The sequence below is a fragment of the Aquarana catesbeiana genome, linkage group LG10 (assembly GCF_042186555.1).
Source record: "Aquarana catesbeiana isolate 2022-GZ linkage group LG10, ASM4218655v1, whole genome shotgun sequence".
NCBI classification, from domain to species: domain Eukaryota; kingdom Metazoa; phylum Chordata; class Amphibia; order Anura; family Ranidae; genus Aquarana; species Aquarana catesbeiana.
Genome location: NC_133333.1, coordinates 137,887,531 through 137,901,253, shown reverse-complemented (window position 1 = coordinate 137,901,253; position 13,723 = coordinate 137,887,531). Strand labels below are relative to the sequence as shown.

General features: G+C 45.2%; 1 protein-coding gene across 1 annotated transcript in view; it reads right to left on the bottom strand.

The window, feature by feature from the left end:
* Window positions 1-13,723, bottom strand: part of LOC141110918 (sulfotransferase 2B1-like) — a 122,608-nt gene that overhangs the window by 41,223 nt on the left and 67,662 nt on the right. The window contains exons 3-5 of the mRNA XM_073602710.1: window positions 12,209-12,417; window positions 3,845-3,971; window positions 957-1,051 (exon numbers count right to left, since the gene is read on the bottom strand). Of these exons, the coding sequence (XP_073458811.1) occupies window positions 957-1,051; window positions 3,845-3,971; window positions 12,209-12,417 (431 nt within the window). The remainder of the gene's footprint in view (window positions 1-956; window positions 1,052-3,844; window positions 3,972-12,208; window positions 12,418-13,723) is intronic.

Genomic DNA, 13,723 nt, shown 5'->3' with positions numbered 1-13,723 from the left:
ACTCGAACATGAGTTCGACTCGAACTCGAAGCTCATCCCTACTTCCCACAAGACTGCTCCGGTATGCATTCTATTTTAACAGAGTACTGAAAGTTGCATGCAACTTAAGGTGACCAGATTTTTAAAATGAAATCCGGGGACATATTTTTTTTTTTACTTGTAATGGCAGCAATCGACGACTCTTTGCCCGTCTCCGCCGCCGCCGCCCGCCTCACAGCCTGTCAAGTCTAAAGCCCCATACACACTATCAGATTTTCTGCTGATTTTTTCCTTCAGATTTACCAAAACCATATAATATGAGATCAAACCTTAGGAGTTTCAATTTTTATGCAATCAGGCAGGCCCTTGCACTACATGGTTTTGGTAAATCTGAAGACAAAAATCAGCAGAAAATCTGATAGTGTGTATGGGGCTTTACTCTTCAGGCCCCGGCTACTACTAGGTGGGGAGCAGAGAAAGATCACTCAACCAGGGAAGGCAAGGAGATAAGCAGGCAGGCGGCTGGCCGGGACTTGAGCCAAGGCAGAAGAACATGCAAGCGGAGCTGAATGGGCATGCGCCCGAAACTGAAGAAATAGTCCCTCTGCTCCGACCAGCACATGATTATCAGAAAGGGGCACAGATAATGGAAAAAAATAAACCCCCATAAGCTAGTAGGAGCGGCAGAGGAGGGGGGGGTGCATTTCAGATTTTTTCTTTTTATTCTGCATGGGCTGTCTTTGAAATTGCCCCAGCCCCAGTTCAAATCCAATCCGGGGACAGAACTGGGAACAGACCTGGTCCGGGGACAGTGTCCTCAATCCGGGGACTGTCCCCAGAAACCGGGAATGTATGGTCACCCTACTGTAACTGCTACCTGAGTAAAAAGGCTGGACAACCATAGTCAAGATTGGAATTGCATTGAAGAGCTAATCATCACAGAAAGGATCCCAAATATAATAATTCTGACCCTTTACCTGATGAAGTTCCTCATAAGTGATATAAAAGAAGTTCTTATTTGTCTTCATTTGCATCCATCCTTTCACATGATCAAACCATGAGCTGTATAGAACTACAAGGAAGGCAAATAAACTATATTAGTCACATATAGTTACATAGTTAGTTTGGTCGAAGAAAGACACAAGTCCATCCAGTTCAACCAATAAAAGGAACAAAAAAAAAATTTTTACAATCCTATATATACACACGCACACACACACACACACACACACACACACACACACACACACACACACACACACACACACACACACACACACACACACACACACACACACAATGGATCCAGAGGAAGGCAAAAAAAAACAAAAAACAATAAAAGCATGATCCAATTTGCTACAGCAGGGGAAAAAATCCTTCCTGATCCCCCAAGAGGCGATTGGATATTCCCTGGATCAACTTTACCTATAAATATTAGTATCCAGTTATATTATGTACCATTTTACTCACTGTACTATTGAAGTGTTCCAGGTGCTTTGTATACAGTAACTCTTTCGATAATGCTGCATGCACACTTTGTGTTTAGTCCATGTGTGTCAAATCCTGCTATTTTTGTCTTGTCTTTCAAAATCTATTACAGGTTGAAATATGCGGCTGCTATTCAGAGTACTGGATGCTATAACACAGGTAGTCAGTATTTTGGACATACTGTACATCCCTGAATGCATAACACCCTAAACACGATTTCCTAAACACATATGTCAACCTATCATAGATTTTGAGAAAACAAGACATAAACGCTGGGATTTGGCACAGTATAACCACACAGGTTATGGTGAGAGGGGATTTTTCACAATCAAAACGTACTCACTCTACCTACAATGGTCAAGGTAACACATGGGTTTGGCTGGTGTCCAATATGTGTGAGGTGCACTTTTCTGTGCATTTCTAACCTGCATTTACTTTTATGGTAGCTCCAAATACTTATGATAGCTTTTATATCCATACACGCAAAAGCTTTCGGAACACTGCACATTCTATTCCAAATCAAAACATGAATATTTTTTCAAATGTGTTATTGCTTTACAGAAGAGAAGAAAAAGGAATATTAGGCTTTTCCAAAAAACAGCACTGTCTGCATTTTTCTTTACAAATTCAAACATTTACTGTATAAACTGAAAAATGCTTGAAGATTTAGTTTTCCTGTGAATCACTGAATATTTAATTGTATAACCACTAATTTTGAGAACTGCTTAATATCTGTGTTGCATGGAGTTGACCAACTTCTGGCACCTTTGAACAGGTATTCCAGCCCAGGATGATTGCACTACATTCCACAATTCCGCTGCATTTTTTGGTTATTCCTCAGAAACAGCATTTTTTTTATGTCACCCCACAAGGTTTCTATTGGATTAAGGTCCAGGGATTGTGCTGGCCACTCCATAGCGTTAATCTTGTTGGTCTGGAATCAGGATGATAATCACTTACTTGTGTGTTTGGAGTCATTGTCTTGTTGAAACACCCATTTCAAGGGCATTTTCTCTTCGGCATAAAGCAACATGACCTTTTTAAGTATTTTGATGTATTTAGACTGATCCATAATCCCTGGTATGTAATAAATAAGCCCAACACCATAGTATGAGAAACATTCCCATATCATGATGCTTATGCCACCAAGCTTCATTATTTTCACAGTGTACTGTGGCTTGAATTCAGTATTTGGGGGTTGTCTAACAAACTGTATGCAGCCCCTAGACTCAAAAAGAGCAATCTTGCTTTCATCAGTCCACAAAACGTGGTGCCATTTCTCTTTAGGCCAGTCAATCTGTTCTTTGGCAAATTGTAACCTCCTTAGCACATGTCGTTTTTTTCAACAATTGGACTTTGTGGAGGCTTCTTGCCGATAGCTTGGCTTCACATAGGTGTCTTCTACTTGTTACAGTGCTCACAGGTAACGTTGGCTGAGTCTTTGCCATTTTGGCTATTCTTCGATCCATTCGAATGGAGTTTTCCATTTTCTTCCACATCTTTCTGGTTTGGTTGCCATTTTAAAGCATCTGAGATCATTTTAGTTTCTGCACTTCTTTATATATGTTTTCCCCTCTTCAATCAACTTTTTATTCAAAGTATGCTGTTTTCTGAACAATGTCTGGACCTACCCATTTTACTCAAATTTTCAGAGAGAAATGCACAATACCTAGCATGTACAACTTTTGCTGCCTTCCTCCTTAAATAAGGGCCACCTGTCTGACGTGTTTTTTTCACAGACTAAATTACCTCACTAATTGAACTCCAACACTGCTATTATTTTGAACATGCCCCTTTCAATTAATGATTCAATTACACAGAATCAGCAGAATGCATGTCATGACTGTTTGGTCTATTGGTTGTCTATTACTCTACTACACCTACTATTAAATTATTTGCCATGTCAAAATATAATTGATACCAAAAACAGTGATTGATCTAGCCAGTGATGTTGGACTGATATTATTTTGAACACAACTGTAGATACAGGACACGTCTTTTATGTTTCTGCAGAAAAACGCACGAGAAGGCTGAGATGGACTGTGATCTGTGAGGCTGAGCTATTACTTGTGAGGTTGGGCTGTCACCACCTGTGACAAGGAGGAATAATCTTAGGGAGAAACACAATCTTGGAACACTGCAAATCGGAGAAAGTAATCACACATACATAGAAGCGAGGAATACATGGAATCAAGTCACATAGGAAGTATTATATAAATCATCATTCATATAAATTTTCTGTTTTATAAATTTCCACACTGCACCTAAATAGAAGTCCATTTGGATTTGTCTGCTGTCAAACTAACTACTCTGCTTCCTAAACTACAGACGCAACAAGCTTCACTAACAAGTAATTTGTCATTGGGTATATACCCACCATTGCCTTGCAAAAAGTCTTCAAAGAATTCTTGGAAACTTTCAGGATCTTTATAAAGGTAATTCATCTTGGAGAAATGAAACAAGGATACAAGAATATCCTTAGGGTTCCTCATTACATAGATAATCTTAGAAAAATAAATATTAATTAATTAATTAGAGCTACATTTCACACACCAAGAGACAGACATATGATACAAAATTGAATACAAAGGAGGAAAAGTCTCACTGGATTTAAGGTGTTCTCTAACTAGTGACCTCACTTGATATTGGTGAGAAATAAGTGCTTTATGTAGGTTTGGTTCAACACTAGTACTATCTTTCTGTATAAACACTATATTACCAAAAGTATTGTCAGCATACCAAGACATTTTGGACAATTATATGCTCCTAACTTTGTGGGAACAGTTTGAGGATGACCCCTTCCTCTTCCAAAATGACTGCACACCATTGCACAAAGCAAGGTCCATAAAGATATGGATGAGCAAGAATGGGTTTGAGGAACTTGACTAGCGTGCACAGAGTCCTGACCTCAACCCGATAGAACACCTTCGGGATGAATTAGAATGGAGACTGCGAGCCAGGCCTTCTCGTCCAAAATCAGTGCCTGACTTCACAAATGCGCTTCTGGAAGAATGGTCAAACATTCCCATAGACACACTCCTAAACCTTGAGGACAGCCTTCTCAGAATTGAAGCTGTTATAGCTGCAAAGGGTGGACCAACTCAATATTGAACTGTACGAACTAAAACTGGGATACCATTAAAGTTCATGTGTGTGTAAAGGCAGGCGTCCCAATACTTTTGGTAATATGTATACTGTGTAACATGGAAGTGTTTTTCCTTTTACTCAATACTGTACAGACAAATGTTTGTGGAGACCAGATCATCATATCCACAACATACGGCCAAAAGTATGTGGACACCCTTCCAAATTACTTGGTTCAGGTGTTTCCAGTGAATGGTACTGTCATTGCTACAGCACACAGACTTTTTAGATCATTGTGCACTTCCAAACCTTTAGATAACTGTACCAGCATAAACTAGCCCCATGCACAAATTCAGATACTTAAAGAAATTATTTGATAAGTTTGGGGTGGAGGAACTTAGATGGCCTGCATATAACCCTTTTCAACATTTGTGGTATAAATTTGTGTAGCACCCTGATGTTTAGGCAGGATTGCTATTAAATTTAGTTGCCAAGTGATAGTTGCTTTGGCTGATTTTTAGGAGGTCAATTGATTTTTGCCCTAATTCTGGAATTGCTGCACTTCTCTCTTCTGTCCCTAGGTGGCCTGGTATCTGGTGATATTAGATAAGAAAAGGGCATTGCAAGGATAGATTAGGAATGAATGGGGTGTCTCAGACAATGGGCAGAGATTTTCTTGGGTTCCTGGGCCTGCTGGGAGAACCTATTTATTTGGGCAGAGTCAGGTGATCGGGGTTCTGTGCCGCCTGGAAGGCTGTCTGGGTGGACGTGTGTTTTATTGCCCCAGGCTGCTAGGCCGAAAACCTAAGGCCTATCCTGGGGACATCTGGCTGCTAGGCTGTCTGAGGGCCTATCCAGAAGCAGGAAAAGCAGCGTAGGATTGGAACTGCGGGCTTGTAGTCCAACCAGAAGTAACGGTTCCACCGGCCGGGGTACCAGCTGTGGTCGGAGGTAGAGGGAAAGCTGTTGCCACTAAGGGGCCATCCACCTTGCTACCGGAGACTAGGGATGAGCCAAACACCCCCCCGGTTCGGTTCGCACCAGAACCTGTGAACAGACCGAAAGTTCACGTGAACTTTAGAACCCCGTTAAAGTCTATGGGCCTCGAAGGTTCAAAATCAAAAGTGCTAATTTTAAAGGCTAATATGCACGTTATTGTCCTAAAAAGGGTTTGGGGACCCGGGTCCTGCCCCAGGGGACATGTATCAAAGCAAAAAAAAGTTTTAAAAATGGCCGTTTTTTCGGGATCAGTGATTTTAATGATGCTTAAAGTGAAAAAAAAGTGAAATATTCCTTTAAATATTGGAACTGGGGGATGTCTATAGTATGCCTGTGAAGTGGTACGTGTTTCCCGTGTTTAGAACTGTCCCTGCACAAAATGACATTTCTAAAGGAAAAAAAGTAATTTAAAACTGCTTGCGGCTTTAATGTAATGTCTGGTCTCGGCAATATGTATGAAAATCATTGAGAAAAATGGCATGGGTACCCCCCCCAGCCCATTACCAGCCCCTTTGGGTCTTGTATGGATATTAAGGGGAACCCCTCACCCAAATTAAAAAAAAGGAAAGGCGTGAGGCCCCCAGGCCCTATATACTCTGAACAGTTTGTAATTTTGAACTGGTACATTTTTAAAGTGCTTCAGCCAAAGAATCTATTTTTAAGCTTTTTGGAAAACATAGGGAAGGGTTATCACCCCTGTAACGGGCCCTGCTGTGAAATATTAGATCAAGAATTGTAATTACATGCCATTGTTGAACAGTGCTAGAAAAATTGGGCCTTTGGTGGTGGTGGTGCTGGTGCCACAACACTGTAAGTCCTCACAGTTACTCTTGGTGGGAGCTGGAACAGGCCCTGCTGTGAAATGTTATATCAAGAATTAATTACATGCACCTGTTGAACGGGGGCAGAAAAACTGGGCCTTTGGTGGTGGTGGTGTTGCCACGACACTGTAAGCCATCACAGTTACTCTTGGTGTGCGCAGGAATGGGCCCTGCTGTGAAATATTAGATCAAGAATTGTAATTACATGTCCCTGTTGAACAGGGGCAGAAAAATTGGGCCTTAGGCACTGGTGCCACAACACTGCAACCCCTCACAGATACTCTAGTTGAGCGCAGCAACGAACCCTCCTGCAAAATATTGCATCAAAAATTGTAATTAGATGCCCCTGTTAAACAGGGGTTGTAATATTGGGCCTTAGGCACTGGTGCTGGTCCCACAACAATGCAACTCCTCACAGATACTCCAGTTGGAGCGCAGGAATGAGCCCCGCTGCAAAGTATTGCATCAAAAATTGTAATTACACGCCCCTGTTAAACAGGGGCTGAAAAATTGGGCCTTAGCCACTGGTGGCGGCACCCAGAACCAAAAATGTTCTTACAAGCTATCAGCATGATCATTGAGGAGGAAGAGGATAGTCACTCAGCATAGGCAGTCTTGAAGGGATCTGACATTTCAAAAAAAATTATTCGGTTACATCAGCATCAGGTGCTTGGTAGCTGGTGGTGATCCAAGACTGCTTCATTTTTATGAAGGTCAGTCGATCGACCGAGTCGGTGGACAGGCGCACCCTGTGATCGGTTACAAAGCCTCCAGCAGCACTGAATGTGCGTTCCGAAAGAACGTTGGATGCAGGACAGGCCAGTAGCTCAACTGCATACTGTACAAGCTCTGGCCAGTGATCCATCCTCAAGACCCAGTAACTCAGAGGATTTTCGGTGGGAAAGGTGTCCAAGTCTGATCTTGCCCCTAGGTATTCCTGCACCATGTAAAACAGACGCTGGCGATGGTTGCTGGAACCGATCATGCCTTGGGGCTGCGGACTAAAAAATTGTCTGAACGCATCGTCAGACGGCCACCTTCTCCCCTGCACCCCCTTTTACTGACCGAAGCCTCAGCAACACGTTGCCCAGGAACAGGAATTTGTAACCTCCCAATCTCTGGGAATGCATTGCACAGACCTTTCTGCAAGGCCTCCCGAAGATGTTTCATCCTCTGCTCCCTCTGCGACGGCAAGATAAGGCCCGCAACCTTACCCTTGTAACGTGGATCAAGGAGGGTCGCCAGCCAGTAATGATCCCTCTCTTTGATACCACGAATATGAAGATCCTTCCGCAGGCTTTGCAGGATCAGGGAGGCCATGCAGCGTAGGTTTGCTGAGGCATTCGGTCCGGAGTCCCCTGTGTCACTAAGGATGACATGATCCGCAGCCACCTACTCCCAGCCACGTACAAGTTTCTTGGGACTTCTAGGGTTTCTTGGGACTGTAAATGACCCCTTGAAGACTGCTGCTGATGCTGAGTGCCAGGCTCCACCTCCGCCATGCTGACACAATCCTCATATTCCGCGTCCTCTTCCTGTGTGATCAGCGGGCACGCAGGAACACTGTCTGGATAAAGGGGGCCTTGAGAGGTAAGGAAGTCCTCCTCTTCCTGCCTCTGTTCTGCCTCAAGTGCCCTGTCCATTATTCCACGCAGCGTGTGCTCCAACAGGTGGACAAGTGTGGGCGCGGGGGAAAAAAAACAAGCTCCCCTGACCCTGTCCATTGTCGCAAACCACCATTCCTGGCTTAAGCTGGCGTGGCGTCAACCACTTCTGAACCTGCCCCTGCAGAGCTGACAGAATCTCTGCCCCAGTGTGGCTCCTGTCCCCCAAGCACACCAGCTCAAGCACCGCATGGCATTTTTTTGCCTGAGTGCTTGCGTAGCCCCTTAAATGCCTACGGAGCACCGCTCTTTCCCAGGACAAATCAGCACAGGAAGAGGCCATGGAGGAACAAGAAGAGGAGGGGGTGGAGGAGAGAGGTGTGGCAGAATCACCACTGGTAGAATTTTGGAGGCATGGTGGCGGAACAACCTCCAACACTACTGCACCCTGTCCTGCATCCTTCCAAGCTACCAGAAGAGTCACCCAGTGCGCGGTGAAAGATAGGTAACGTCCCTGTCCATGCCTGCTGGACCATGAGTCAGCGGTAATATGCACCTTAACCCAGACCGCCCTGTCCAGCTAGGCCAAGATATTGCCTTCCACATGCCGGTAGAGAGCCGGAATCGCCTTCCATGAGAAAAAGTGGCATTTGGGAACCTGCCACTGAGGAACCGCACATTCCACAAACTCACGGAAGGGGGCAGAGTCTACCAACTGAAAAGGCAGCAGTTGAAGTGCTAGCAATTTAGCCAAGCTAGCATTCAACCGCTGGGCATGTGGATAGCTGATAGCAAACTTCTTTCTGCGGTGCAGCAGCTGGGGCAGAGAAATTTGCCTGGTACAATCTGACGTCGGTGTACCGATAGCAGATTGCCCGCAAGTTCTTGGCATTGACACACCTAATTCTACACCTTCATTCCTCTCAGTGCAGGTTTCAGAGAGCACTGAAGGTATAGTGGGGTTGGAGATCCCAGCTTATGAGGAGCAAGGAGAGGTCAGCTTTGTTCTTTGGTGTGGGTCTTTTAGGTACTCTTGCCAACGAACTGCATGGCAGGTCGACATATGTCTGGTCAAGCATGTGGTGCCCAAGCGGGTGATGTTTTGGCCACGCGATATACGCTTGAGACATATGTTGCAAATAACAGCGGTGCGATCTGATGCACTCATCTCAAAAAAGGCCCACACCAAAGAACTTTTGGAATAATGCGCAGAGACAGCAGCGCCCTGCACATGCGGAGCTCTGCAGTGTGATGCAGTCAGTGTGCTCCCCCTAAGCTGGCTCCTGGAGGGCATCCTGCCTCGTTGGAGATGTGCCTCTTCCTCCTCCTCCTCCTCTCTCCAATCAGGCACCCACGTGGAGTCAGTGACTTCCTCATCATCCCCTCCCTCTTCATCACTGGAGCAAACCTGGCAGTATGCTGCAGCTGGGGGAACATGACTGCCAGATTGCTGTCCTTCTTGGGCACCCCCTCTCTCTGGGCTCACGTTACTGCCTTCCTCTAGCTGGGTACCATCATCGGAGCCTTCAAAACGCTGGGCATCCTCCTGGAGCATGTACCCAACACTGTGGTCAAACAGTTCGGGGGACTCCTCAGGAGGACATGGTGGGGCTAGGAAAGGAGTGACTGATGCCATTGAGTCGGGGGAAGAGGCCGCGTTGGCAGCTGCTTTGCCAGACAAAGTACCCTGAGCCTGAGTGAGAGAGAATGAGGAGGATGAGGACGGCTTGGTCATCCACTCTACCAAGTCTTCGGCATGTTGCGGCTCAACGCGGCCAGCTGTCGAAAAAAAGAACAAGCGTGTCCCACGGCCACGTACTAATGAGGATGCGCTGTGTCTACGACCAGCACTGTTGCCTCTAGACACAGAGCCTGCTTGCCCTCTTTTATTGGCTTGTGACTGTCTGCCTCTCCTTGTTGGCCTTCCAGACATACTAATGGCCTGCAGTGAGATGTAGCTGCACAAAGCTGAGATGTATATATATATCTATACAGATTATACTGCAGCTAGCAGATTCAACTGCCTGCCTGTAGTATTATTAGTATGAGAACACCAGCAATTGTCTTCAGGTAGCTTTAGGTGCACACTGTGCAGAGGACACAGTACACTAACTGTAAATACTGCAGCTGCCTACCTGTGGTACTAATAGGATCAGAAGAACACCAGCAATTTTCTACAGGTAGCTTTAGGTGCACAGTACACTAACTGTAAATACTGTAAATACACCTGCCTGCCTGTCAGTATATTAGGAAGAGAATAACAGGAACGGATCTAGCTAAACTGAATACAGTGTGTGTATATATATATATATATATATATATATATATACATATACTGACTCGCCTGCCTACTCTATCTAACTTAAATCAAATCAAATGACACTGTCTCTCTGTCTATCTCTCTCCGCCGCCGCAACACACTACACAAGGCCGACACGCAGGCGGCCTTATATAGTGTGGGGTGTGCACTAAACCCCCTGAGCCATAATTTGCCAAAGCCACCCTAGCTTTGGCCAATTACGGCTCTCTGTATAGACAGCGCTGTGATTGGCCAAGCATGAGGGTCATAGTGCATGCTTGGCCAATCATCAGCCAGCAATGCACTGCGATGCCGCAGTGAATTATGGGCCATGACGCGCCACTCGAATTTGGTGCGAACGGCCCATAACGTTCGCAATTCGACGAACAATCGAACAGGCGATGTTCGAGTCGAACCCTCGAAGCTCATCCCTACCGGAGACCATTGTGAGTAAGCTGAGGCCAGTACCAGAGCAGATTTCTCCCCAGCCGGAGACGGTGAATAAGTGGAAAAACTTCAGCAAGTGTCAAGTCAGGGACCCAGCAGAACAGCAAAGGTAACGCTTGTGGAGTGCCAAGCCAGGGACCTAACGTGTCAGCAGGGGTGAAGCTTGAGGAGTATCTGTGAGTGCCATGCCAGGGACCCATCAGGGAAGCGGGGGTGAAGCTTGAGGAAGATACTGAGTGCTACAGTGAAAGAGCTCAGGGGATCCAGTGGCTAGTGGATCTGAAGTCTAGTGAGAAAGACTGGGAGCTCATTGAGTGAAGACCCACAGTGAGTGAGTGTGGGGTAAAGAGAACTGTTCATGTTGCAAATAGTTGAATACCATTACCGTTAGTAACAGCTATAAGATCGTTGCCATAGGAGACAGTGATCCTACCTATACAGAAGTGGTATCCAGCTGGAGGCTTTCACCTGTAGAGCTGTCTACTTATAGAAGTCTGCTAATTATCTTTGCATATACCCAAGGGTGTCCTGGCCCTAACCCTCTCTCCCACAGTTCTGTTTAAGAGACCATAAATCTCTTTGCATTAAAAAAAAAAAAAAAAATGTCTTACACCCACCATGCCTCCTAACCCACTCAACACTGAAGGATGTCAGCTCTCCCTAACCCTGGAGGTGACTTTGCTAGATTTGATTTCCAATTTTGGACCAGGTCTTCTCATCCAATACCAGAACCCAATCTCATAAAATCTTTGGTGATAAAAGGGCACACATTTCCAAAAAAAACACATCCCAGCATAAAGCCTTACCAGAGGTTTGGAGGCTGTTATAGCTGCAGAGGGGGGTGGAGGGGCAACTCCATATTAACGCACATGGTTAAGGAATGGAATGTCCAACAAGCTTGTATAGGTTTGATGGCCAGGTGTCTATAAACTTTTGGCCAATTATGTAAGTTAAAGCGGTTGTAAAGGATATTACACAGCGTGGGGTCCCCTGACGGCCCTCTCGGCTCCTTCTCTTCTGTGTGTGCCCCCATAGCAAGTCACTTGCCATGTGGGCACACCTACGGGCTCACTCCCAAGCCAGGCTGTGTATGTCCAAAGACACACACAACCTGGCTTGGACGACCCTGCCCCGCTCCCTCCTCACAGGATTTGGTTGACAGCAGTAGGAGCCAATGGTTCCTGCTGTTGGCTCTGTGTCCTGTGAGGAGAGAATCACAGACTAGCACTGATGCAGAAGGGCACGGCACTGGATCAGGATAGGATACATTTTTTCCCTAAAGCAGCCCCCCTTAGCCCCCTAATACTTACCTGAACTCCCTCTCGATCCAGCGATGTCCACGACTGCCCTGTGCAAAACCACTGCATAGAGCAGGTAAGTATAACATGTTTGTTATTTTTAAAGGAAAAAAAACGAGACTTTACAATCACTTTAATGCAAGGAAAGCATTGGTAAAAAAATTCTTGGCTTTAGAGCCACTAACATACCTTTGCTTTAGATGTGAAAAATGACTTTGCGAAGATGTGAAATGGTAAATGAGAGGTAAGCACTCTTGGAGGGGTAACATCTATGATCTGTGACTGGCCCTCCAGAGTTTCAAACCAAGGAGATCGGAGCCAGATTGGAACACTATTACACCAAGTAGGATCCCCATTTGTCTTAAGTAAGCTCAAGATCTCAATCATCCAGTTTGTGCCTGCAAAAAACAAAGTCACAATAATTAGTAATAATATAAATTATTGTATGTACACTAATTTTACATAATCAAATATTCATAAACCACATACAATTAGGTGGTCTATGTGTATTTTCAGAAAGAAGCATAACTTTAATTCATGGGGCTTAATAGAAAAGTTTTCATGAGGCCTCCCAGCAACCTCTCTATGTGACACCTGGAAAGGTCAATTATGTAATTGATCCACAAGGTATGTCTAAATTAAGGACAGGAAGCAGGAGAGCTGTTGGGTAGTTACAATAAGGGACCAACGCAGCAGTGCAGAGAATTCACTTCAACCAGTAGCAGACCAGCCGCCATCATTATACACTGCGGCAGGTCGGCCCTCCTGGGCAGATCGGAGTAGGTATACCTCGGGAGCGTGGCCGCCTGGGGGGGGGGGGGCGTGTGCACCCGCGGCGATCGGATTCACTTCAGAACCGATCAGTCTCCAGGCCCAGGCCAATGATTTCTGGCCTGGACCTGGTGATCGGTTCTGGCGAATGAGAGACTGTTCTCTGCCTGTAAGTGTAAACACAGGCAGAGAAAATTATGTCATCTCCCCTCGTGGAACTCTTTTCGCTCCAGAGAGAGGAGAGAGAACATCTTACCGTGAGTTGCACAACACTACACTAACATCAGTACACGTAGGTACACTTGTCACCCCCCGATAGCCCCCCCAGTTAACCCCTTGACTCCCTGTCACAGTGTCACCAAGTGCAGTTTTTAATGATCATTGCATTGGTGTCATTTGTGTAATAAGTGTTAGGGCAGTTAGTAGTAGGTCCTGTTAGGTCTAGGGTACCCCCCTAAACCCCCCTAATAAAGGTTTACCCCTTGATCGTCCCAGTTAATTCTTTCACTCCCTGTCACTAATACATAGGGATGAGCTTCGAGTTCGAGTCGAACTCATGTTCGACTCGAACATTGGCTGTTCGCAAGTTCACCGAACAGCGAACAATTTGGGGTGTTCGCGGCAAATTCGAATGCCGCGGAACACCCTTTAAAAGTCTATGGGAGAAATCAAAAGTGCTAATTTTAAAGGCTAATATGCAAGTTATTGTCATAAAAAGTGTTTGGGGACCTGGGTCCTGCCCCAGGGGACATGGATCAATGCAAAAAAAAGTTTTAAAAACGGCCGTTTTTTCAGGAGCAGTGATTTTAATAATGCTTAAAGTCAATCAATAAAAGTGTAATATCCCTTTAAATTTCGTACCTGGGGGGTGTCTATAGTGTGCCTGTAAAGGGGCGCATGTTTCCTGTGTTTAGAACAGTCTGACAGCAAAAT